The sequence below is a fragment of the Corvus cornix genome, chromosome 17 (genome assembly GCF_000738735.6).
Source record: "Corvus cornix cornix isolate S_Up_H32 chromosome 17, ASM73873v5, whole genome shotgun sequence".
In the NCBI taxonomy this organism is placed as follows: domain Eukaryota; kingdom Metazoa; phylum Chordata; class Aves; order Passeriformes; family Corvidae; genus Corvus; species Corvus cornix.
The window spans coordinates 3,542,664-3,569,018 of NC_046346.1; the positions used below are offsets into that span (position 1 = coordinate 3,542,664).

At 50.3% G+C, this 26,355-nt stretch overlaps 1 protein-coding gene across 1 annotated transcript in view; it reads left to right on the forward strand.

Moving 5' to 3' along the window:
• VAV2 (vav guanine nucleotide exchange factor 2) overlaps positions 1-26,355 on the forward strand; it is a 124,002-nt gene that overhangs the window by 11,668 nt on the left and 85,979 nt on the right. Inside the window, 1 exon segment of the mRNA XM_010398008.3 lies at positions 16,360-16,476. Within this exon segment, the coding sequence (XP_010396310.2) occupies positions 16,360-16,476 (117 nt within the window).

The following is a 26,355-nucleotide window of genomic DNA, read 5'->3' on the forward strand; positions in this document are numbered from 1 at the left end:
GCCCTTTGGCTCTTGCTGTGGTCACCAGGAGCTGCTGGTTTGTGTTGGCACTTCCAGGATGTGTTCCCTGTGCTCTGGTCCCTCTCCATCCCTCATCACCCTCAGGGATCAGGATGCTGCTCGCCCTGGCCATGTGTCTGACCCACAGCTCTGCACCACCAGCACTGAGGTTAAATATTTCTATGACTCTTCCTCCCCTGGTGTTTTTCCTGGGGTCCTGTGACGAGGCAGTTTCATTTTTCCTTGAGGGGAGGCAGACAAACAGGCGCTGCTTTCATTGCTTTGGGGAGACGCAGAAGAACGTGATTGAAACGTTCTCTGAAGCCTCGCAGACTTGAAAGCGAATTTAAAATGCCCAGGTTTTAAAATTTATAAACCCAGAATGATGACTGGTGATATCCTGAATTCCCCTCCTTGTAAAATGATAAAAAAAATTAAACTGAAACCAACCCACGTTGAGCTTTGGGCTCCACCAGCAAGAACTGAGTGAACTGAATTACCTGGTTTATGTGGGGAGAAAAATGATCTTAAACACCTGATTTAACTGGATGGGAATGAAAGGAGTGAGAGTAAAACTTCAAGAGGTAGAAAGCAGCCTCATAAATCTAGAGGGGCAGAGAGGAACCTTCCAAAGATGGGGCTCTGTGTGTGCATGGATTTTCAACCCCCTGAGCCAGGGGGGAGGGAAGGAATAACCCCCTGTAGCCACCAGGTTTTGCAGGGTTTCTTCACAGGAAAATCTGAAAAAAAAAAACCCCCAGGTTTTTTTCTGCTCTGATTTGGGTTTTTCTTTGAGAGACAGCTCTTCTAACAGCAGTGTTATGGCGTGAGGATCCTGTGTGGCACAGATGAGGCACCTGGCTCCCTACAAACCCGTTATTCGGCCGAGCAGGGCTGTCATTACCCGGTGCTGGTGCTGCTGAGGCAGGAGGAGCTGCTCCCACCGAGCACGGCAGGAACCCGCACACAAAAAGAGATGTTTAACCTGCCTGTGCTCAAGGTGCCTTAATAACTGCTTGGGTTTGTCTTTGGCACGTCAGCAGCCAGGCTTTGAGAGCTGAAGGATCAACATGGAGCTTCTCCTTCCTCCACCCCCTGAGGGCTTTGTTCAAAAATTGGACAAAAATCCTCTTGGCACTGGTTGATCATCCCGCCCGGAGCTGGCTCAGGTCTTTGGGGTTTGACATTTCAACTGAAATGGATCTTCAGCCTCCCACCCTGCTCTCCTCAGCTCGGACATCCTCATGTTTTGCTCCCTGGGATCCCAGGATAACGGGGCTGATGGAGCTGGTGCCCAGCCTGGGGCTCCACACGCTGTCCCTGGGTGTTTTGGCATCGTTATTCCTGCTGTTTCTGGGAAAAAACTTCTGCAGAACTTCTCTGGGAAAAAAACCCCAACAAGTGCTGGATTTTTACAGTTAGATGGGTTTAAGGCAACTGTAAGAAACCAGCTGTGGGGAGGGTGCTGTGGGCTGCTTCCACACCCTGGTTCTTTAGGAATCTCCTTTAGCAGTGGATGTGAATACTCAAAAAAGCCCCTTAGATGTTGCTGTTTGCACTGCTTTGGGTTATTTGCACTGCTTTGGGTTATTTGCACTGCTTTTTGGATTCTTTTTGCATTACTCGTAGATTCCCAGGTCCAAGCTCCACTTGGTACCAGGCCCTTTGCAAACAGAGGCCCTGATCCTGGGCAAAGGTTATCCAGATAATCTGGGAATGCAGAGCACCGAGATCTCATTCTGCCTCAGCAGAACCACTGGGCAGAGTGATTTGTTGTCCCTCTGCCTTCCTGGGGCCTGAGGGGAGATGCAGCTGGGCTGGATTTTGTAATCAAGTATTTGTTTTTGTCAGAAAGGACTCAGTTGCTGGGTTATTGCTGGGTTATAGCTGTGCAGTTTGTGTGTGGCTGCGTGAAGGGAAGGGGACAGAAGTGTGTGTTCCTCCTCTCCTCCTCCTCTTCCTCCTCCTGGGCTAGGCCTGGGTGCTGCTAAGGATGCTCTTCCAGCTCCAGGAAGCTTGGGGAGAGCTGTGGGACAGTCCCACTGTTGCTCCACACCATTCCATGGATGCTGTCCCTTCTCCACGCTTCCCAGTGGGCGCTCCCAAAGCCCAGCCTGAAGAGAGCTGGCAGCTGGGGAGGAGGTTGTGGCTGCTGGAAGGGAGCCGAACTGGATTTCCAAACCCTCCAAAGGGTTTGGGAGCAGATTTGGGGCTGGTTTGATGTGAGACCTTGGAGCTTCTTGTGGGGGAAATGGGCTGGGTAAGGAATGAAGTGGTCCAAGGTAACCCCAGCAATTTGCAGGTGCTGTGACTGTCCCTCCTGCCTGGATGCTGACCAGAGGGACCTCTGCTGCTTTCCTGGGAGCTTGGGCTAAATGGGAGCAGTGCTGCTCTCAGGTTGTGGGATCTGCCTGACGTGGGCTGGGGAGGTGGGGAAGGAGGATTCCATCCTGGTGATTGTGTAACCGTGGAGTCCTTCCCTGAGGATTCAGATCTGTGGTTGACCAGACTCTGGCTGGGCACGGAGCAGCTGGGAGCTCATTCCATGTGCTGGAGGAGGGACAAAAGTTCAAAAGTTGAGTGTCTGAGTATCTTCCCTCGATACCAGGGAAGAGCTGACACGGCTGGAAACCAAAACTGGAGCTGCAGTTGCTTTGCAGATCGTTGCATCACTTTTACTGGATGTTCCCTGGATTATTCAGTGCAATGTGTAGAAAGCTTCCTGGGGTTGAAGGAGGTATTTGGAAGTGAAGGAGGATCAAAACCTCAATGAAACCCCTTTGGTCCCTTCTGCCAAGCTGGGGAATGACAGATCAGAAGCGTGAGCACCTCCCGGGGTGTGCAGGGCCAGGCTCACTGCAGGGTCAGCTGTCCCTGGGGCCTGTCTGTGCCCCTTAGCACACACCCAGTGATGTGGGATCTGGGAAGAGCCACCACGGGCTGCCCTGAGGTGCTCTACCTGTGCCTTCAGGTCCCAAACCCAGAGGTGGAAAGGCTCTGTTCCCTGGAAAGCTCCATTATCCATCCCAGCAGCAGAAGCTGCGCAGTACCTTGGCTCCCTCGCCCTCTCCCGGGATGGGAGCCCTTTGCCAGAGGTCCATCAGACAGATGTTGGTCACTGCTGGAGCCCTGGCCAGGGAATGCTGTTCCTGGTGGAGTGTGCTCCAGGAGAAGCCTCCGTCTGCTCGGTGAGCCTAAGCAGAAGTGACAAGTGACGGCTCACGATGACTTTACATGACATGTTATTTCTGCTCCCCTCCCCGAGGCACTCAGCAGCTGGAAAGCCTTTCCCCCATGGAGCTGCAGGCAGCACCGCTTTGAATAAGAGCTTTTTGCATTGGAAGCTACACCTTAGGAGAGATGTTTTATTTCCCTGGCTGTTTATAGCCCTGTAAAAGACCGTGGAGCCTTCATTCTCCCTCTTTGCGTGGTCTCCCTTGCATTATGCAGAGGAGCAATTTCTTCCTAACAGCTCAGCCTAATGCGTGCCACAGCCATTTCCACAGGAGCCAGACCTGCCTTAATGCTTGCTGTATGGCTTTTTAAATGCATCGTGCTGGCTCCTAAGGCAGAGTTTTTAATAACTCCTGCTTGGGGCTGAGTGTACAAAAGTCTGATGAAAACCTCCGTGCTTGTTCTCGCACCTTAATTCTGTGCTCAAAAAATCCCTGCCCGAGTTCTGCACTGTGTATGTGTTGGTGGAGGCAGTTGCTAAGAGAAGGGATAATTTAAAGCAGGAGGAAGTCATACATGCAGCTGTACTAAAAATTAACTTCAGTTGGGTGGTACTTGGGAAATTAGAGCAGGGATGCTGCCAGAAAAAAAGGGGAAATGAAGAGTCTGCGTTTGACTGCGTGTTGATTCGGTCTTAACTGTGTCAATAAAGTCACTTTAATTCGTGGGTCAGTGAGCTCCTTTAGGGCTGCTGCCTGTTTAGACTTATTGATCCTCTCCCATTAAGCTCCAAATATTGTCCTTTCCTGTCCAGACAGTTCTCAGCCCACTCCAGCAGAGTGGGTGGCTTTGGAAGGAGATGGAGTGGAGCAGACGAGAAGGAATCAGATGCTGCTGCCAGTTCCCCTCTTCACCCCTCTGGCTGAAATACAGCATTAATGGTCCAGCCCAACATGTCCTTGGGGCCTTATCTGCATCCTCAAATTGTACCAAATTAATTAGCCCGGCACAGCAAAAGCAACCCAACCTTCCCTAACGCTCTGCAAATGCAATTACCCTGGTACCAGAGTTTATTTGAGATATTCCAATTAACAGTCAGCTTTGCTTGTGCACTGTCTGGCGGAGCTGCTCCTGTCTGGCTGGTGAATACCTCATTAAATCCTGTTCCATGGGATCCCAGACTGGTTTGGGTTGGAAGGGACCTGAAAGCTCCTCCAGTTTCAACCTCCTGCCCTGGGAAGGGACACCTTGCACCGGAGCAGGTTGTTCCAGAGGAAATGATGTCCTGGGGAAATAGCTGTGTTTGACAGGACCCAAATCGATGCAGGGGATGGAGGGAGGCAGAGTTGGCTCCCAGAGACACCTGGATATTCCCATTGTCTCTCAGGGAGACTTTCCAGTGGAGTTTTCCTGCTTAGGTGAGTGTAAATCAGTGCAGAACCACGGGGGTGTTGATGCTTGTGATTAATCCCCACACCAAACTTCCCATTAAACAATTTACTTCCCATTAAATAATTTAATAATTTCTTTTTGTTTGAAAAAATATAGAACCCCCTCACAAAATACAAAACAATGCTCTTCCGTATTTTTAGTAGAGGTAAAAAAAAAAGAAGGATAAAAAATACAAAAAATATTTCTCTGCTTGTGTGTGTTTAGCCCCTGTTAGACTGGCTCAGAAAGGAAGACTTGCCTTATAGAAATCTGAAACCAGATCTGGAAACGGTTCAGTCAAAGCATCCAGGAGATTTTGGGAGGATTTCTAACCCCCTCTAGCCCCGGGTGCCAGCTTTGGGTGCACCCCTGATGAGTTGCTGTAATAAATGAGTGCTAGGAGCTGCCAGGAATGGGATGTGGGTGTTAAATTAGAGGGTCCTGTTATCTTGTTATCCTTCCCAAGTATTAATTTATAGAAATATCCAGAGCCTTGTTTCCTGTAATCGCTGGGATCTGTTCTCAGTGGTGGTTTTTATGAGCTGGGGACCTGACCTTTTTAAGCAGCTTTACAAATTAAGTAGCCAGTAGATTAATTTTCTGTAGCCTGTTTTCATCACGCAGAGCAGGAACTGTTCTGCATTGCTGTGGCAATAAATTCAACTTTTGGAGCTTGGGAAGGGAGGGAAAAATCTTCCAGGTACGGTAAAATAGTCACATCCTCAAGGAGAGATTGAAATAAACTGGGTCAGAAATGGAGCTCCCCTTGGTTTAATTCAGGGGAGGTCAGGGATGGGGTTGTGCCCAAATCCAGGCAGGCTTGGAGTCTGTGGCCAAAACTGAAGCACTGCCCACTGCAGAAAGATCTTTAATTCATCGTGGTAACAAATCTCTCGATGCTTCAGGAAACTTCACAGAACCAGACTCAATTCTGGCTGGAGTCTCTCGTTAAATTCCGCCTTGCAAAAATAACTCGAAATGGGAAGTGATTTCCTTTTTGCTGCCTGTTTTCTTCCTGGGGTGTGAATTGGGATAATTGAGCTGTGCTGGGCACCTGCAGGGGGAGGCTCTGTGGGCAGAACCACTCGTGGAGCAGGTTGGGACAGCCCTGCCCCTGCTGGGGCTCACAGCATCCTTGCCAGAATTAGGGTTTCCTTTAAAATACCGTGCCAGGATCGAGGAGTGATGGCTCTTGTGCTTTTCACCTGGCTTTCACCGAAGTGGCAGAGTGATTGCAATGATGCTTGATACTCTCTAGTAAGGAATTAAACCTCTCTCTTTCCTCCACGAGGGCTGAAAATGTTTAATTGAAATCTTACTGATGAAATAACAGCCTCTAATCTTTAAAAAAAACCCCAACCAAGCAACCTCTGATCAAAGTTCAGTCTGATTTTTATCTCGTGCCTACATTAAATGTGATGGTTAACCTTCAGATTTCCTGTCTTGGCCTCCCAAGCTTTGTGATACTTACAGTTACTCTTCAGTTAATTAATTTCCTTGCAGTGCTGAAAGGGAGAGGAACTGATACCCTGAATGCAAATTGCCCAGGGCAGCACAAGTGCTTTAGGGAGGAAGAAAAATGGGTGTTCGTGTCTGGGTTTGTGGGTGGGTTTTCCTTTCCTGGTGCACAGGAATGGATTTGGGGTTGATGTATTTGGACAAGTGGGATTTTGGGACATGGTCTGAAGCGTTCTGGAGTCTGCTGGAGACTCATGGGGGGCTTCTCCTGGTGCCAGGGGAGTTCTGAGCACCCAGTTGTGGGTTTATCATGTGGAACTCTGACATTTTCCTGTTCCTGGCAGGAAGGTGCCATGCAGGGGATTCATCCCAGCCTCAGTTAAACTGTGGGCATTCCCAAAAACCCTTCCTGTTGCCCAGCTCCCACTGTCTGTTCCCAGCACTGGTTCTTCCCAAGACTGAAATGCAACAGAAACATTCATTATTTAAAGCTGAGGAGAGGAAGAAGCCCTGAGCGACCCCGGGGCTGCCTGTCCATCCTCGGTCCCCAGGCACCCCCGCCTGCTTTCCCCAGCTCTGCCAGCCTCTGCTTCAGCTCCTGCTACTGCCCAGAGCTGGAGATTGGTGCTCAACTCTTGCCCATCACGCAGGAGGCTCAGAGGAGCTGCTGGGCAGTGGTTGCTCCCTCCCCAAGCGAGGTCTGGCTCGTGGGTGCTGGGATACGGGAGAGTTTTTCATTCTGGGGGAGCAATGCACAGCTTGGTTGGCCCAGGGGCACCCCACGACCCCATTTCTGCTGCTTTTTGGGGTGAAGAAGGTGCTGAGCTGTTCGAGCCAGCCCCATCTCTGCCCTGAGGAGCTGATGGCAGCGCAGAGCCCTGGTGGGGAGCCACGAGCATCCAGGGACCTGTTAAAAAGCACAATTTCGTCTCAATCTCATGAAAATGCAGCTTGATTTCGTGTGCAGGTCTGCATCAGTTCTCCAGCATGTGAGAAGTGTTGTGGTTTTAATTCCTTCTCTAGGCAGGAGCTGGGGGGTGTCTTTCAGCATCATTACCTGGTGCCATTAAGAGAATGTTCTGCATGTTTGTTGTCTGCTTCTAGAAACGCCATCCTGGCCCCTGGGGTGACATTTCGGGGCTGTTTCTCTCCAAACCCACTGGCCTGGTTTTCAGCAGGGCTCTGGGGGTGGCTGGCAGCCTGGGCAGCAGTCCAGGAGGTGTCACACAGCCCAGTGCCTGTCACTGGGAGCGGGTTGTTTCCATCTCCTGGGCTGCAGAACTCCTCTGCCAGCTCCAGCTTTGGCTGCTCCGGTGATCTGGGAGCTGAACTGTTCCCTCCACGTCTTGTGTGGTGGGACAAGGCCCTGCAAATCTCACCACAACAGACATCTGCAGGTTTTTCCAGGCTTTTATTTCCTCCACCACCCATTTAAAAGGTAAAAACTTGGCATTACAAATGTTTTTCCTGGCTGAGTGTTTGCTTTGCAGTGGTGATTTCCCTGTGGGCGATGCTCTGCTTGTGCTCTGTGGGATGGATGTGGCAGGAGTTTGTTTGTTCTGCCTCCTGGCAGGTACCCTGGCACTGCTTGCACTGAGGAAAACAACACACTATTTGTAGTTGTGGAGGCTTTGTGAAAGTGAAGCGAGGCTAATTGGAAGGGAGTCACCCCTCAGCGTGACTGTGTGCAGAAAAATTGCATTTCCCCACAATGGATGAATAATGCCATGGCAGCCATACAAGCTCTTCCCAGAAAAGCCTTTGGGATGCTGGAAGATTCCACGCTGTTGGTCTGGTGGCAGAATTTCTAAAATCAGATTTTGGGGATGTTTTAAGAAAGCAGAGTCTGCAGTGGGGCTGCAGCGTGCCCTGCAGTGAGGATGTGCCTCTGTCTAATGCCAGCTCAGGGGTGTTTGGGGATCATAAAATCACAGATTTTATGGAAGGGATCTTAAAGCTCATCGGATTCCAGCCCCTGCCATGGGCAGGGATGCCTTCCTCTAGACCAGGTTGCTCCAAACCCCATCCAACCTGGCCTTGAACACATCCAGTACTTAAAATCTGCTCAGATGGGGCTCCTCTATAACTGATACAAAGGTTTTTAATTCACCTTACACGTTTGGTTATTATTTAACTGTTTTGACAATTTTGCATGAATGACAATGGGGTCTCCTGTTGCAGGCACCCTCCAATCCCACTCTGTGGTTCACAGACATTTCAGAGCTTGGCTCTTCAGCACTTTCACGGGGCAGCTTGGTTTTCAGGAGACAAAAATGAGTTGTGTGAATGTCTCGAATGAGCCCAGGCTTGCAGGCTGCTGCCTGCCCTGAATGCCTGACGTGACAGGGCTCGATTTGCTGACTTGGCTGCTATTGACTCATCTCAGAGCTGCACCAGAGCTTTTCTCATCGCTGCCCTGTCAGAAGTTCATCACGGTTCCATTGCTGCGCCAGCCTGAGGAGCAGGAGGACAATGCCTGCCTGGAAAGTTCCCTGGAAGCGCAGCACTGCAGCGTAACTCTATCTGGGCTTACGCAATTCCTCCTTTTCCTCAAGAGCAGCTGAGTGGTCTGTTATAATTTGATTGTCATGGTTCAGGTCAAGTCCTGTCTCAAAGCTTTGGCTTGGCCAAAATGTTTTGAGTTTTCTTTGCAGGAGCCTTCCCACGCACGGAGTTATCTCATTTCTTGATTGAGAATAAAATCCTCTCATCAGGATTTATTTTTCACATATCCCATCTCTTATCTGCGGTCGTGTTTTCAGAGTGAAGTGTGATCCTCAGTTAGGACTTCACAACAACAGTATGAGCTACGACATCTCTTTTTTCATTTTTTTCTTTTTCCCCCTCCTATTTTAACTGAGCTCCCCTGAGGGAGCTGCATTTCTTCCAGCAAGAAGAGAGAAAGGCTGGGTTTGAGGAGTGTGGAAGGGAAATCTCCATTCAGGGTGCCACAGGTGGGCAGATTGATCAATGCCTCCGAGCTCTCCTGCTCCCAGGCTTTCTGCAGCCTCGGATCCAATTGCTCAGGAAAGCCCAGCCTGGATTTGTCAGTGTGCTGTGGAGACACCCAGATCTGGGATGCAGGAGTCTGAGATTCCTGGATTCCGTGAGAAAGCCCAAAAGAACCACCTTGGATGGATTTGCTGTGGTACTGATGAACCTTGGAAGTTTCTGGGTCTCTCCTCTGGAGCAGGCTGGTGACCCTTGGTGCTCCTCCCACGCTCAGGGATGCAAAACCTCTGCTCCCTGCCTTGCCATCCATCCCCCAGGAGCTGCTGCCAGACCAGGGCTGTCAGAGAGGGCTTGTGCCCACCTGATTTTGCCAGAAGTTCTTGCTGTTCCCAGGATTGGCTCTGCAGATCTCTCAGGGACACCCTAAAAAATCGACCTCTGCGTACGATCAGCGACGCAGGGCTTTGACCGGGGTTTTCTAAAACCTCAGTGGGAAGGGTTTGGGTTCCACACACCTCAGACCTGTGGCTGGGGGTTGCAGCAGTGCTCAACCTGTTGGACCCGCCGGATTTGGGGTGGTTGGGGGAATTTCAGCCCTTGGAAGCGCCACGGGTGAAACCCTCCCAGGCATTGCAGTTAAAGCCTTAAGACCTCGACAATTCCGGCTTTCCCAGCGTTTGCAGGCCCGGGAGGGCTCCACAAAGGAGGGAAGTATTGTCAGCAGCAGCAGGTCCAGCGTTTTCTTCGGGAAGTTGCAGCTTCCTTCCTCTCATTTAGAGCCCCCGCGTGCCGTGGGGTGACCCCTGGATGGACAGACGGACGGAGCCCAGCGCTCCCCCGGGAATGTGGGATCTGCTGGCTCCTGGCACGGGCTCTCAGAGCCTCTCCTGCCACCAGGGAGTGGTTTTGGGCTTTCGGGAGGTCATCACTGCTGGTGGGAGTTCTCCTCAGAGCACACAAACATCTGGGCTTGCCTGTGACGTCTTTTCCCTCCTCCAGGCTCACGGATGTCACCGGATCCTTGACCCCTCCTCCAGCCCTGAGTTATCTTGGACTCGTCAGCTGCCTGATGGGGGTTTAGCCACACTTACAGCCCTTTTTTTTTCATTTTTTTTTTCCATATTTAATGGAGGAAACGAACCTGGCAGTCCTCAGGAGGAGTTCAGGAGTCAGGAAAACCTCCCTTGGATAAAATAGGATGAGCTCCTGGAGCGCTGGGCTTGGCAGGGTGACAGCAGCCCACTCAGAGTGTCCTCTGCCTCTGGGGCTGAGGTTTGGGACCTCTGGGTATTTAACAGGTTACTCCAGAGCCTCTCTTTGTTGTTTTTCTTAATTTTATTTTGTAGTTTTAAATTATTTTCACAATTCTTTTTACATTCTGGTTTCCAGTTGATGAGTTTAATACTGTTTACTGAGAGACCTCTTCCCTTTGAGAGCCCACAGGCCGTGATGGGAAGTTCCTATGGGGTAACTGGGGGATCTTTGTCCCTTTGAGCTGTGCCAGGGCGATGATGAGCAAAGGTGTGAGGACCAGAGCAGGGCTTGGCAGCCTGTCCTGGTCTGCTGCTGGATGCCTGTGTGCTTCTCTTGAGCAAGGTGGAAGCTCCTGGTGAGCTTGTGCAGGCGTTTTGCATCCCCCCGGAGCTCTGGCTGATTCTCCTCCCTGGGAAGGACCTTTGCTTGCTGTAGGTTTTGTTTTCCCCAGTCTTCCCAGTGCCCAGCTGTGGGTGTTTGCTAAAATACACGGTTGCTTTCCCTGAGGTGCTTTCCTAGGGATAAATCGTGCTTGTGAATGGATGTGAGAGGGAGAAGCTGTGGAGAGGTCAGCCCTCATCAGTGTTTCAGGCTCATTAATCAGCCTTCCTAAGTGGAATTTGCCCAGCCCTGGAGTGCTCAGCGATGAGAATGGCTTTGGAAGGAGGGGGGGTGGGAATAATAGTGCTAAACTGTTTGAGAAATAATTTCATTCTTCACTTCTCAATAGATAAATCTGCTGTCCAACAACCTGAAATTTAATCTGTCCATCTGAAGTAATTGATGAGCTGCGACTTGAATCCAAATGTGGAGGGGAATTCTCTGCAGAGAGGTTTTGTGCTGTCTCTGCACCAGAGACAATGGGGCGAAGCTGGGGAGGAACAAAGCCGGGAGGAACAAAGCCACAGGAGATTTGGTGCTGCTGGGGGCGGTAATACGAGCTCCTCTGGTGCTTTTGACTCATTGCTGGTCCCAAAACTGTCCTGGTGAGCCCTTGATGTGGAGGGGAGCTGGATGAGGCAGAGTCATTTGGAGAGATCAGATACAGGTCGTGATTTTCAGTTGTAGATCAGAGAATGGTTTGGGTTTGAAGGGACTTTAAAGACCACCTCATCCCAACCCCTGCCATATGATGCTGCAGCCCTGCAGCTCCCACTGGATGCTTTTGGACTTTCTCCCCACTCCTGATGGTGGAGGAAGCCAAGGGAGTTTCGATGCCCCTTTGCAATGTCAGAGTAGCACAGGGGGACTCGCCGCCGTGGCTCAGAGATGCATCCTTTGGCTTTCTGCAGAGGTTTGTGCCATGGGGCACCTGTTTTCCCGTTGTAAACGATGTGCTTTCCCAAGGAGAGAGCCTCCCTTGCCCGTTTGCAGAGCCTGTGATCAGCAGCTGCTCCCAGCTCCCCGTTGAGGACTCACTTCTCGCCCGGTGCTTTCGAGCGGTGCCGGCAGTGAGATAAGAGGAAATCTGACATCACAGCCAGGAAGTGCTAAAGAAAGTCCTTTTCGTCATTCATCAGTGGGGTTATCTCCCCCAGCAGAGCTGCAGCATTCCTTGCACGCTGCAGGACACATTCCAAGCCCACGGCTTTGGCCACGCTCAGCGCGTGGCCGCGTGCCCGGTCACCCCGTGTGCCACTGTGTGCTCCCCCCACAGCCCCAGCCCCTCTCCAAAAGGACCTTTCCAAAACGCTGTGAGCTGCTGGATGTTCCTGCCCTTCCAGGCAAAATCATCCTCCTCATTTCTTTCCTTTTCTTGTGCTTTATGGCATTTTTTAAAAAGTCTCCTGGAGATTCCCAAGCCTTGCACGTCCCTCCCTTTTGCCATCCCAGGTGTAAGGAGCAGAGGCTGCTTTGAGGCTCCTTCAGACCCCACCTGGGATCCCAGTTTGGTTGTTGAGCAACTGCTGCTGCATTCTCCAGCTTTTTGTCAGTGAAAGTGATGGAGTCCCCACCCCTGGTGGGATTTAGTGGGGTGTGGACGTGGCATTTGGGGACGTGGCTTAGTGAAAGGCTCGGCAGTGCTGGACTCGATCTTAGAGGCCTTTTCCAACCAAAATGGTTGTGTTTTTTCCTTTAACAAAGCAGTTTTGGTGGGTGTCAGGAGCATGTGTGGCCTTCAAGCCTGTGGGGCTGGGGAGTGTTTCCAACCCACCACGAGGAGCTCGAGTAGTTGGCTCTTTTCTGATGAATTTGCATTGGAAATGGCTCCTGTCTCAGCAGCGCAGGTGCCACGGGTGCCCAGTCATTCGGGGACTGCAGGGAGGGGCCTGAAGTCGGGGTGTGAGGAGGGGTGAGGGGCTGAGTCACCCACACCTTCCCACAGACTCCTCTCCCACCCCCGGAGCTGGAGTTTCCACTTGCAGAAACATCTGACCTGCCCTTCCTGCTTTGGGGTGGCTGGGCATGGCCCTGCTGGGATCCCAGTGTCCCTGTGCAACGTGGAGTTATCCCAAGTGCCAAATCATCCCTTTTTTGACTTCCCCTGAAGGCATCTCCAGTGCATTTCTGAGTTTGAGTGGCACAAAATACTCAGCGGCACAACCCTTCGGATGCGCCGTGATCGTCTGAGGAGTCTCTGAACTCACTGAATCCAGTAAAAGAGACAAAATCGTGAAAACTTTCTTTAAAAAGCAGCATCCCAGAAGCTGCTGAGGAGGTCCCAGTGCGTCCCAGGCTTTGGGGCTGTTGCCACCCCCTGTGCAGCCAGCAGGGTGGCCGAGGGCTCACAGTGGGAGTTTAGAGCAGTTTATTCACTGTATGACTTTGCAGAGTGGTTAAAAATAAATGGAGCTCTTGTGAAACTGGCTGAGCGCAGGTGATGGGGCCCTTCTGCTGCCTCTCTCTAGTGCTGGTTCTTCACAACCTTCCAAGGGCTGGGGCAGAGCTGACCATGCTTTTCTCATCTATTATCAGGCTTCAAGGCGTTTGGTTTTACCGGACGAGTTTCTCGCTCCGTTTGGCACAATCCCATCCCTGTTCCAATCGCCTCTTCGCTCTCTGATGAGCTTTGCAGTGCCCAGGATGTTCTCCCCACCCAAGGACTCATGCCGTGGCTGTTCTGGAGCCTGGAAATGTTGGCATCCATGGAATTTGCTGGGCTCTCAGGTCTATTTCCAGAGCTGAGCATGGTGTCTGGGCCCAAAAGCCACGGCTGGTGGCTCCCAAGGTTGTTTTGGATGCACAGGAAGGTGGTGGCACGACTTGGAATTGGTGTTGCACCAGGGGAGATCTCAGGGCCCTGCTCAGCGCCAGCCTCGCTCCAAGCAGATAAATGACACCATTGATTTTGGGCCTGACAGGTGCTGAATGAGCCCCATGGAGAACATCGATTTCTCTCTCTTTTTTTCTCCTGCGAAACATTTGCTTGTCCAAAGGTGTGATTGACTGGTGAGTAAAGTGGCCTCGGCACAGCCCATATTAAATTGGAGCTAATATTAACATGTGGCCATTGAGTAACAGTCTTGAGCCAAGAATTCATCGTCTCCCATCAGCAGCGACCCTGAAATGCCAGAAAAAATCAAAAGCACAAGACGACACTTTGCAGATTGGCCACAGAAATAGTGCCGGGGGTGAACTGTGCCACCAACACCCACACTGGGTGTCCCCACGTGGACTTCTGGTGCTCAAAGAGGGTGAAACCCCCCTGCAGTTGTCATCCTGAGTGGTGGCATTTCTTGTGGGCAGTGTGGTGGCCTTGCTCTGCTGCCAGCTCCTCGCTGGTGGAGGAGGACTCTGGTTAGTTGTGTTTGTTGTGTTTTCCATCAGGCCTTTTTCAGCAGCTCTTTAAATAGAATATTTAATAGAATGCTTTTTCCTCGGTGTTTGTCACCTGCTGGCGCTCAGGGCCTGGCTGGCGGTGTGGTGGCTCCTTGCTGATGTCACCTGGGGCTGCAGGAGGGCACTGCTGCTGTGGCAGGTGCCTCCTACTCGTTTACCAGCTGTGGCGAGGTGGTTTCCACATCTGAATTGGATGAGCAAAATCAGCTTTGGCTCCTTCACTGGCCCAGGGTGCCCAGAGAAGCTGTGGCTGCCTCATCCTTGGAAGTGTCCAGGGCCAGCTTGGAGCAGCCTGGAGTAGTGGGACTGGATAATCCTGCATGTCCCTTCCAGCCCAAAGCATTCTGTGATTCTGAGTGTGTGATTCGGTGCTGGGATGAGCGGGAGCTGGGGAGGGAATGCTGCAGACGTGCAGGGCGGTTCTGCAGAGGGAGTTTGCATCCTGCTGTGTGTAATTGTGGCTGCACCCTGTGCTGTTAACTTTCAAAACTGGAGGCTTAAAAAGGATTTAAAATAAGCACATGCTGGAACTTTGGGATCAGCGGGACTGCAGTGAAGCAGCACACACACAGCCCGGGGTGTAAATTCTTGCAGAGACCCAGGAGATAAAGTTATGAAATAACCTGTGTCAGCAAGAGAGGTTGTAAAGCAATTCCAAAAAAAAAAAAAAACCAACAAAACCTCACAGCCTAGACACTTACATTTACTGCAGTGTTTATGTGAGATAGAGGAATGCCCTAGAAGACCAGATTTGTTTGCAATTCCTGCCTCTGGCACGAGCTTGTCTCATGAGAAGGCTCTGATGCGATGGGACTGTCCTGTGCCACCCTCCCATGCTGGGGAAGCTCTGCTGTCACTCGCTGGCCCCGTGGCGTGGGGGAGAAGGGTAAAAGGTTATTTCTTGCTTTGTGTAGGTGAAGCAGCCAGTTGTTAATGAGGTGGTTTTGCTAATCCATGGCTGGAAACCTCGTGCCTAATCCCCAAAGCAGCGATAACGAGCTGCGCCTGGGCCACGGCTCCGGAGATACCACAGCCCCAAAGACTCTGCTTTGATGCTTTTAATTAAAAGAAAATTAAGCTATTTTCTTTTGCTTTGAACCCTAGGTGAAGTTTGCAAGTGGTGTCTTTACATGGGGTGTGTTTGATGACAGCTCGGGGAGCCAAGATTGTGCCGTGTGACAAAACCAGGCCAAGGGAATCCACCCAAAGGCAGCTTGGCTCCTCTGCCTGTTGATCCCATGGGGGTGATCCACCCCTTTAATGGATTGATTTCCTTAGGATTCTAACATGTTTGTTAGGTATTTGTAAGGAATTTGCTGAAAAAGTGAAGAGTTGCCTAAAGATACAGTGATAAATTGAAGGGATTTTGCAGTGAGGAGGCAGAAGGAAGGGAAGTTCATTGGCCGGCTCAGCAGATGAGGGGTGTAGGTGACGCAGCTGCAAAAAAGAAGCAGATTTTTATTTCTCTCTTCTTTAGCCCCTGTGCTGCCAGGCAGCACCGTTGGAGTGAGACCGTCTGGAGTCCTCAGGCTTCAGAATCCCTGATGATTGTGGATAAACAACCTTCTATTGCTATAGCCAAAGACAGGATTTTTAAAAAGAGAAACTTAATGTTGCTCTGCCAGTCGACCACGCTGGATAACCAAGGGTTTGGGTTGGAAGGGATATTGCAGGTCATCCAGTTTGACCCCTGGGCAGGGACACCTTCCACTGTCCCAGGTTGCTCCAAGCCCCATCCAGCCTGGCCTTGGACAATTCCAGGGATCCAGGGGCAGCCACAGCTTCTCTGGGCACCCTGTGCCAGGGCCTCCCCACCCTCACAGCCAGGAATTCCTTCCCAATATCCCATCGAACCCTGTCCTCTGGCAGTTTGAAGCCATCCCTCCTTGTCCTGTTGCTGTAACACGTGCCCCTTCTGTAGGGAACCAGATGGGATCATGCTGGAAATGGTAAAACGTTCCACACTGGGCTTCTGTGGAACATCAGCTGTAATTTATCTTTGCCTTCGACCTTGAAAGGGAAACGTCCTGGCTTGAGTTTTGCAGCCCTTCTGCGGCGTTACCTTGGGAGAAACTTGTTTGTCAAAGGGGCGTTGTGTTCCTGGTGTGCAGCTGAGAACACAGGAGCCCTCGCAGGGCAGCCAGAGCCTGACATCCTCAGAAACAACAAATAAACTCCTGCCTGGCTTTGCAGTGCGAGTTTCTCAGTCCCTGCTAACTTCTCTTGCATCTAACTGGGTAAATCTCAGTTACAATTTGTGCCTGTCTCGCTCACTTTTCCCCTCCTTTTCTCTTTTTTATTCTCCCTCAGTTTCTCTGCTTGAAGAACATCCGAACCTTCCTAAAAGTGTGTCACGACAAGTTTGGGTTAAGGAACAGTGACCTCTTTGATCCCTTCGACCTCTTCGATGTGCGGGATTTCGGAAAGGTAAGGCTTAACTCCGGAGCTCCTGGGAAGGGATGAGTCTGGCACCGGGGCTGTTCCCTGGGCTTGTGCTCTAGGTTTTGGGTGAAAATACAAAGGTTTTGTGGTTTTCTGAGCAGCTTCTGCATCCTTAACCTGGATCCTGTTCCCCTGTGCTCGTGGTGTGTTTAGGATTCTGCTGTGTCCTCAGTGTATTTAGGGGTTGATTTGGTATATTTGGGGGTTGGTTCCGCTGTGTCCTCAAGGGAGGGAGACCAAGCCTTCAGGCTTTCTGCTTTAGATTGAGAAGTCTCCGGGATGAATCTCTAAAGGACGTGTCCAATGTGTTTTTGATTGGAATCAAACCTTGCACAGGGTCCACACCTCGCACAGTCCTTCCCCATCTGCTGCCACCTCTGCAGAGCAAAATAACTTTGCTGAAATCACCTCTGATTTTTGTCACGTGGCCAGTGAGTGTCTGTGGGGTCAGGGAGTTTCAGGGCAGGGTGAAATGAGTGCCCTGAGCTTCCCAAAAACGTGTTGCTGTAGGTGATAGTTGGCACCAAACACTGAACAAGGATAACTCTGCCTGGTTTTGACAAGTGGCTCTTGTTCTGATCCCCTGACTTTGACACCAACTGCATCAGGGCTGATGGATAAAGGGCTCAGGGAAGCCATTACCCAGGACAATTGCTATATTCTTCAGCAGAAAAGGTGATAAAAGATTTATTAAAGCTCTGTATTGTTTTACGTGTTTCGAGCTGCCAGACATAAGCTGCTGGAAGGCATCTTCCCTTCTGATTATCCAAGGAGTAGATTTTCACTGCTGATGGGGATATATTATTTGATATTTATTGCCTAATTTATTTCTGGACCATTATGTGGAATGTGCAATTGCAGTGCCTTGTTTTATGAGGTTTTTTTTGATTTATGGAATACAAGGAGGCAGTTGTTGTTCTGGGAATATGAATGCACAGAAGGAACCTTTTGGGCTGGGGAAGGAACTGCTGCTAATTAAAATGCTGCTTTCTCGTCACATTGTCTCTTGCTTTGTGCAGTTTCAGATTGCCTCTGATGCCTGTTAATAGGGCCTGGTGTTAAACACTGCTGGAGCACATCAGCTGACGAGCAGAGTTTGATTTCCTTTCTGGTCTGCTTAGGGAACAGCTCTTCCCTCCCCCTGTTCACTTTTTGGGGGTGCATTCAGCTTTGTGACCTGGGGAGGTGATTGGCCACTCCCTCTTTCCTCATGGCAATCTGGTTTTTTTTGGAGACTTGGGAAAGAAATGTGTCATAAACTTCCAAGAGTCCCAAATGTGCTTTATTGCCTGCATCGTGCTTATTTCAATGTTGTCGTCATCCTCAACCAACCATAGAAAATGTGGGAAGCACAGACTCTCTATACAAAAAGCTCTTTTTTTTTTATCAGCTTGGTGAAGGTATCAGCTGTCCAGCTCTGCACCACCCTAAATCCCTCTGGAAGCCTGTCAAAACAATCCCATTGTCTTCACCACCTTTCATTCCCACATTATCCTCAGATCTGTGTTCAGCAGTGGCAAAGCAAATAAACAGGGAAAAATCTGCTGTTGACCAGAGCTCCTTTTCCGTTTTGAGTCACGGCGAGAGCAAAAGGAGTCTCAAATCCACGTCCCCACTGGCCAAACACAGACTTCACACACAAAAAATTCTTCCAGGAGCTATTCACTCCTCAGATCAATAGTATTTTTTTGGGTACAAGACACTTACACCATGTAGAAGGAGTTTCTGACAGAGCACAGTAACAGCCGAGCGATTAATTGCAGGGAGGCTTTGGTGGAGTGGTGTTGGGTGTTTCCCCTCTGGATGCCACTGGGATAATTATTCCTCTCCTCCAAACCAAAAGGCCACTGGGACAGCAATTACCAGCAGCTTTTGGGATGGCTGGAGGGTAATTACCGAGGAGAAAGGCGGGGACTGGCGTTTTTGTGGTGCCAACCTCTTCGTAAAGGGCCTTGGATCTTCGGGGTTTTTTTAGTGTTAGAAAACCACTGGTGCTTTAAAAAAGGATGAAAAATCAGATGCCTCAGTCTTGCCTTGCCCAGCTGTTATTCTGACAGAGGTTTCCATGTTTCCATCACTCCTTTTGGCTCCTGAGCCAGGGCTTCTGCAAGGAGGAGCTGCCGTGGGATCGATGGAGCCCCTTCCACTGGAGCAACTGTGCCTGGGGGCTCCTGGAGTCCAGGAACGTGTGGGGTTTGCTTCTTCCTTGAGTTTTAAGCTTGGGAAGCTACTTTTTGCTGTCAGCAGGGTAACAGCTGGTGAAATGGGATCGTGAACCATGTGGGCTTCTCCAGCCCAATTCCCACTGGAGCGCGAAAGCTCCGTCTCTGGCTCCATGGGACACTGGGAATGGGCTCCTGCCAAATGCATGCGTCACCTTCCCCGCAATCTGCAGCGTCTCCCAGCTCCCCAGGGGAGCCCAAAGGCCACTTCCAGTTGCTCATGGCCAGTTGAAATTGCTCACAGCCAGCTCTTTTTCCCCATGTCCAGTTACTAAGCAATCCTGTTGTGGTGGGGGCCGTGCTGTGTTTCATGACAGAGGTTTCCAGAAGTGATCCCAGATGCTGGTGCCTGTATATCTACCCATGCCCCTTTAAAAAAATGTGGTTGCATTGCTTTCTACCAATTGGCTCTTAAATATTTTTGAAAATTTGATCCCTTTAAAGTGGCTCAGAGCTCTCCATAAGTCACCAGTGGCATCTGCAGAAGTGTTTTCTCCGTGGCTGCAGGATGCAGAAGTAAAACCCCAGTTCATATTTCCTCATCCCTAATTAGGGTCTGATTCTGCAGGGTTGCTGTGCCCAGTCTCTGTTAGTACAGCCTGGCTCTTAAAAAAAGAAATGAAATAAAAAGCTGGTGCTCGTGTACTGTGTGTTGTTACACATTTAGTAGCAGTGATGGTATAAAATCAAACTCTTATTGGACTTGCTAATTTATTGGCACCAACTGTAATGACATAAAATGTACATAAATATGGATTAAACTCTTTATTACTCTATTAGTCAGCGTGATGGTTGCCAGGTTCATTAAAAGGAGTTACTCATTTTAAATAACTTGCAGTAATGTACTATTTTTTTAAAGAAATATAGTTCAAATATTCATAAACCTGTGGAGCGTGCCATTTATTGGCCTCCCGCTCCTCTCTGCCCTCCTGATGTGAATTTAATTGTCCCGAATTCCTTTTGAAGTTCTTGCTCTGCTTGAAAAAGGCTTTTTTTTTTTGCAAGAAGAGGGTCTTCCCTCCCCTGCCCCACGGATACAAAACGATGCTGTTCTAAAAATGAAAAAGGGAAGCGATTCACAGGTCAGCTGAAAGAGGAGGAGATGCTGGTACTGAGATTAAAGTTGTGTTTTCCACTCTGGTTCTGGTCCAGAGGTTGGGGAGAGAGTGTTGCACCCACCTCACAGCTGGAGCAGGGTCTGGAGCAGGGTCTGGATCAATCCTCCCTCTCAGCTAAAGCCACCAAGATTTTGCTGGTGTGTGGCTGGGGCAGGGCTTGGCATGGCTGATCTCGTGTGTCTGAAGTGCCAGGGAGGGGATGTGGGTGGTGGGGAGGTGGCTGCGAGCCTGGCACGCTCCGGTGGCTGTGCCAAGAGCTGCCTTGGAGGTGGGAGTGAAATCAGAGTTGAAGTGATGGGTGCCCTTTCTAAATTCAAAGAAATTGTATTCAGGGTGTTTTTTAGTGTAAGGGTGTCCCCTTCCTCCTGCTGATGGGCTGGTGTGGATCCCTCTTGGAGAGCTCTGGGGGGATCCAGCCTGTCCTCACTGGATGCTTTGTTTGTCCCCAGTTCCATCCCCAGCACCGGGGCTGGAGAATCTTCCAAGTGAGGGATCCCACCTTGCCATCCATTTGGGTGGGTCGGGACAGCTCTGGAGGGGCTCAGCTGCCACAGTCCCCCCCATCCCTTTGTGTCACACCCCACCTTGCTGCCAGAGAGACAGAAAACTCCGTTTTCTGCTCGGTTTCAGTCAGGAGGGTGGGGAGCACTGTCAGAATTATTTAGGGGATTCATAACTGAGAGTTGGTGGCTGGCGTTTCTGTTTCTCTGCTGAGAATTCCCCTCCCTCCAGCATCTCTAACGTCATGTACGAGCCACTAGCCCTGCAGCAGTATTTTTAAGGGTGCCTTTTTAACACAGTTTGGGCAGAGAGAAGGGGGAGATTTATATGAATTAATACAGGTAGGTGAAAACTGCAGAGCTTTCGGATGAGCAGCTGCTGTAATGCAGCAAACCCAGGGCCAGCTGTGACCTGCTGGTGGTGGCAGCAGCTCCTCTTCTCCCATTTTGACTTTTAGGGTTTTTTTCTGACCTCCTGGAGCCAAGAACCGCAGAGTGCATGAAGCTATAGTGTCTGGGAGCAGCGAGCAGCGCTTGGCAGCCACGCTGGACGTCCCATCCCAGCCCTGTCCCTTATTTTGACAAATCCCCGGAGGCCCAGGCAGCCGGACGGGGCTTCCCGTGTTGTGGCCCGCTGTGCCAGCTCCTCAGATGGCTCTGTGGCACTGGCTGTGTGCCCAGGGGGATCCTGTGGCAGCTGGGAACATCTCGGATGGCTGTGTCACTGTGGCGGGTGGGGAGGGAAGTGAGGAGAATTCTCCAAAAGAAGGGCGTGTATATTCTATGTATTTTTTTTCAAATTCCCGAGGGAGCAGTGGAGTCACTGACTTGCAGAGAGATTTTTATGTGTGTCATTGCCTGGAAGAAACCCACTTTAACCCCTTGCCTGCCCAGTGCTTGCTGTCACTTTGTCCCCACTGAAGAAGGAGCCACGGGTGCATTCTGTGCCCACGCCAGGGTTTTTCCCAGAGCCTTTGGGGTTGCAGTTCTTGGCTGAGGGAGAATGCCCAGCTCTGGGGTGGGGAAGGCAGCCCTGGGTGCCTGTGCAGGGCTGTGACTGTGCAGGGTTGATAATTAACCCCCCATTGCAGGAGCTGTGGCTGATGTTTCGTCATCGAGTGTTTGGCCACCTGTGTTTTGATGACCTTGCTGGAGTTGTTCTGGAGATTTGGACATTGGGATGAGTGCAGCACGGGTTGGGTTTATTCTTCCCTCTTTTTTACCAGCTTGAGGGTTCATTTGGGCTTGGGAGCTCATGGTTTGGAATCGGGGTGCTGCAGGGACCCTCCTGCTCCTGGTCACCCTGAGGACATTGGTGGGGCTGTGCTGGCAGGTGCAGTGTGTCCAGCAGCTGTTCCCAGATGGAACACCACAAATGTGTGCAGGAAATCCCGATGCTGAACAGGATTACAGATTTCTTGGGCCAGTCAAGCCTGAACCAGACAGTGCCTTTGGCTGTGCTGTGCCAAGGCCATGCCCGGGGTGATGTTTGCCGTGAGGGATGTGGTGGTGCAGCCACTCCTCCAGTAATGGACATTTTTAGGCTCCAAATCCTGGTAATTTCTCCCTGCTCTGAGCATTGCCGTGGTAGGGACTGGATCTTCCCAGTTGCTTGGGGCAGTTGGTGTTGTAAGGGCTGGGTCTGGTGTGTTTTGGGGTGTTCAGGGCTTCAGAAACAGCACCACAGCCTCAAACCTTGCTTAGGCAACAAACTGCTGATAAAAGCCAGTTAATCTTTCACTGCACCCTGAGGCCAGAACCTCTGTGACACTCCTGGGCTGTGCCCAGGGGGGCAGCTGGGAGCTGAGCCACCAACCTGTGGCCCTGGTGTCACCTCCTGGTGGTCACGCTGGAGCAGATGGAAATGCCACATCCCAGCAGCTGGTGGCCCTCTGGGATTCCCTGCAGGAGCAGCTTTTAGTTGTGGCAAATTCTCTGCTTTTCCCCCTCCCTTTCTCCCCTTCTTGAAACTCCAGACTGTTTATAGATGTGCAGCTTCTCAGTGCAACTGAAAGAGCCAGAAATGTTCAAAATGTTCATTCTGGGAAGTTTTGCCTTTCCCCCCCCCTTCTTGGCTGCTTTCCCCAGTATTTTTCCAAGGGGTCACACTAAGGGGTGTTATGTTTCAGATCAAACAAGTGTGGGCAGGATCTTCTGTAACTCTCACAGCCTTGATGGGAGAATTCTGCTGTTGGGCCTCGAGCAGTGATGGAAGCGCTTTAACGTGCGAGGAATCCGAAGTATTGATCAGGACATGGATAAATGCATATCCTTAATGTGTATGAAATTGATTTTCTTGTACCTTCATGATTTGTCTTGACTTCTCCTTTTAGACAATATCAGGGAGAGAAGGACTTTTTTTTTTAACTTTGGAAAAAACTGAGTGTTAAAACAGCTACAAGTGTGTCTCCATAAAGTGGGGAGGGAAGATGCCAGGCTTTTTTTTTGGGTGATCCAACAATTTCTGGCTATTGTCTGATTTCGTTTGAACCTCCTTGATTACGTCATGGGGTATTTGAGGCTTAATGATACAGTGAACATCATTGTGGGTGCAAGATGCCAACAGGCAAAGCCAGGCTTTGTGTGCCTTGGTGCTGTGAGTGCATCTCTCATCACTTGAGCTGAACTGTTCAGCATCATGTGCTCCGGGAGAGGAAGGAAATACATCCCAGCTAATATCACTTCAGGGACTCTTGGAATAAAAGGAATTTTTTATTCTGTAATGAGCTCTTCTCTTTCTTCATTAAAACCTTCAGCCTCTTGCAGCAGCGATGGTGAGACTGTCCCAAGGTTACAAATACCAAACGCTTCGGTTTTTGTAAACAAAATAATTATTTCTTTTATGTAATTATTATATCTAATGTATTTTTATTTAATTGTTTTAAAATAATTATAATTATTATTTGCAAATAATAATAATCATTTCTTGAAACAGATTAACATGTGGGTGTGAATGCAGTTTAGTAAAAAGTGAAACCATCAGGCTGGAAGTTCTGGAGTGGCTGAACCCCACAATCCCCAGTGCTCAGAGCACAGCATCACCCTGTGAAATGGGGCAAAGAAAAACGAGGGGGGAAAAGCTTCTGTAGGAAATTGTGATTTTTCTTGGGGCAGAGATGAGTTGGTGCAAGGTAATACAGTGAAATATCACACCTGAACATGAACATCCTGATGCCAGGAGGAGCCTGGGTGTCCCATGTCCCATCCCCAGGATATCCCAGGACCGGGTGCTCCGAGGGAGATGGAGATGGGCTGTGGCTGGTGAGGCTGGGCCCTGCCATGCTCCTGCCAGATCCATGTTTTACGTTGGAAAGTCCGTCACTGGAAGGGAGGTGTTCATGGTTCACAGTAAGTAAGCAGTGCAGACACAAATGTGTTGAAACCTGTGTCAGCAGAGTGTGGGCTTGGTGAGGTTTGCTGTTTGCACCCTGACTTCTCACTGAATTCTCCTCTGATTCTCCTGTATTTGGAGAGGCTTCAGGGTGTGGGGACTGTGCCAGGCAGGGACAGCTTTAGAAACCAGGGATGGTGGGGAGGCTCCTCATCTCCCTCCCACGCTTCCTCATGGGAGAAAGCTGAAGGGGAAACAAAAAACCATCTTGGACTGTTTTGTTCCACTGGCTGTCAGAATGGGCTGCCTGTTTGTTCTTGGAGGGTTTCCAGATAGGGGATTTTTTTTTTCTCCCTCTTTTTCCTTCAGAAATTAAAATATTTCTTCAAGAACTCCCTGTAGGTTTTGTGATTCCTCCCACCTGCCCGCTGCAGGATGGGTGTGCACATTGAGGTGCACTCACAGGAGGGGCGGAGAGGATGGTGAGGGTGAAAAGGGTGGAAAATTCCAGGAATATCCTGGAGCTGCAGGGTATTGGGATGCTCTTTCTGTGCTGGGTGCAGCACGCAAGGTGCCAGGTGATAGCACAGGATCCCAGGGCTGGTCAGGAGCAATTTGATGTGAAAAGCTTCTCTCTAAACATCCCAGGGGAGGCTGGCATGAGCAAGATACCTGCAAGAACATCTTAAATATCGATCTCCCCTTGTTTTCCAGCTTTTCCTTGCCTGGTTCCAAACCAGGGAGGTGATGGTTGGACATCCTTTCCCATCTGGAGCAGGACAACATCCCTGACTCACCCTCAGTGCTTGGCTGCTCCACTTAATGAGCCTCAGATGGTGCTGCTGCAGAAAGTTCATTTACACTGAGTGTTAATGGTGTGGAAGCAAGAGTTCCCCTCTTCCACATCGTTTTCTTCCTGCTAATTAGGGATTAGAGCATAATCATGGTAGCAGGACAGCAGCCACCATGCAGCCTGCGTGAAGCTAATGATGTGGCATTGCACTTTGTGGCCTTTGTCAGGGATTCTTATTTCTCCTTCCAGGCCTCTCTTGTTTGTAATTTTAGGAATTCCTGAGCCAGCATGGACTTGAGTGATGTTTGCAGTCGTTCCTTGTAATGAGTGAGGCTTGTGTGGGAGAGGCTGAGGGAGCTGTGGTGGGGATTTCACCTCCCTGGCTGACAGTGGGGATTTCACAGCCTGGGACTCAAGTTTTTGGTTAAAAAGGGGTTCAGTACCTCGGGAAGGAGCGATATGCAAACGGGCTGGAAGGTGGAGCCAGCAGCGTGCGCGTCCTCGTGGAGTTTCCCTTCCTAATCCTGGGGCAAGGCTTCGTTTTTTGGGCATAATTTTGATGCCAGCCAGTGGTGAGAAGCAGTGGCAGAGCTGCTGCTATCCCACACCTCGTGGGAGCAGGGAGACAGCTCCAGAGCTGCTGGTGTTGTGCATTGCTTGGAGGTGGGGTGGATGTCAGCCCCACACGGGGCAGGGGTTCCCATGCAGGTGAACACTCTGGATTTTGTGCATGTGATTGAAAACACGCACATCTCTGCAGAGGAGGGATGCAAAAGTGGAGCTTTGTGGAGTTTTCTCAAGGAAAAAAAAAAAAGGATATTTTCTTCCCCTTACACAGGCTTTACACAGACCTTTCAGAGTGCACGGAGAATTAAAGTGGGAGGATTTGGAGCGCAGTGTGATCTCAGGGGTGTCCGTGTGACAAACGGCTCAGGGCACGCACCAGAGACAAAACAACTGGAGATGGTGCTGAGGGAATGATTGAAATGAGCGCTTGGAGAGCCAGGGTGTGAGACAGCAGCTCCCCTGCCCGTACCTGAGCCTGATGGAGTGCAGCAGCTCTCTGGCAGGAGAGAGAAACTCGCTCTTCCGAGCCAGTGGACTGCAAAGATTATTGAAAAAAATTGAATATATTTCTTTCATGCGGAAATGGTGCTGCAGTCCCTGTACAGAGAGATTTATCAAAGGGATCTCTGTGCTCCAGCAGCAGGGCTGAGATCACAGCTCTCCGCAGATGTGAGTTGAACTGACTGAGTCCCACTTTCAGCAGCTCTGAGTAACCATTGTGCAGTGTCCTGAACCCCACACACCAGCCCTGCTCCCAGGCTGTCCTCACACAGGCCAGACTGGCACAGCAAGTGAGTTTTCCTTCAAAACTGAGTTTTCTGGCCCCTGGAAATGCCCCAGTGAAGCTGGCTGTGCGGGCTCTGCACTGGGCACTCCAGTGTGGGATGCTGGAGGGCAACCAGAGCCCTCTAGTTCCCTGGAGAGGATGCTCCAGTGGCCAGGGAGGTGTTAGAGAGGGATCCACTAGCATGTGGGTATGTCTGGTTTTGTTTCCTTTTTCAGCTGGGATGTTCCATCCTGTTTCAACAGAGATAATTTTAAGCATATTCAGATGATGTAACAATTTGGGGGAGGTGGTTCTGATTTTTGTAGACCTGGGTGACAGCTCTTCTGTGAGAACCTGATTTTTTGGGACTAAGTGCTCAATGAGATTAGACTTTAATGATGTCTCAGAGATTTATTACTCACTAGGAGAGTCTGTAGCAGGATCTTGAATGTGTTGGCCTGGAAGCAGAAAAGCCCCATTGACCTTGATGGTGTGTTTGAGGTACAGAAGGCAGCTGGGTCTGGCTCATCAGCCCCATATTTGATCTTGAAATAAGAAATTTCATTT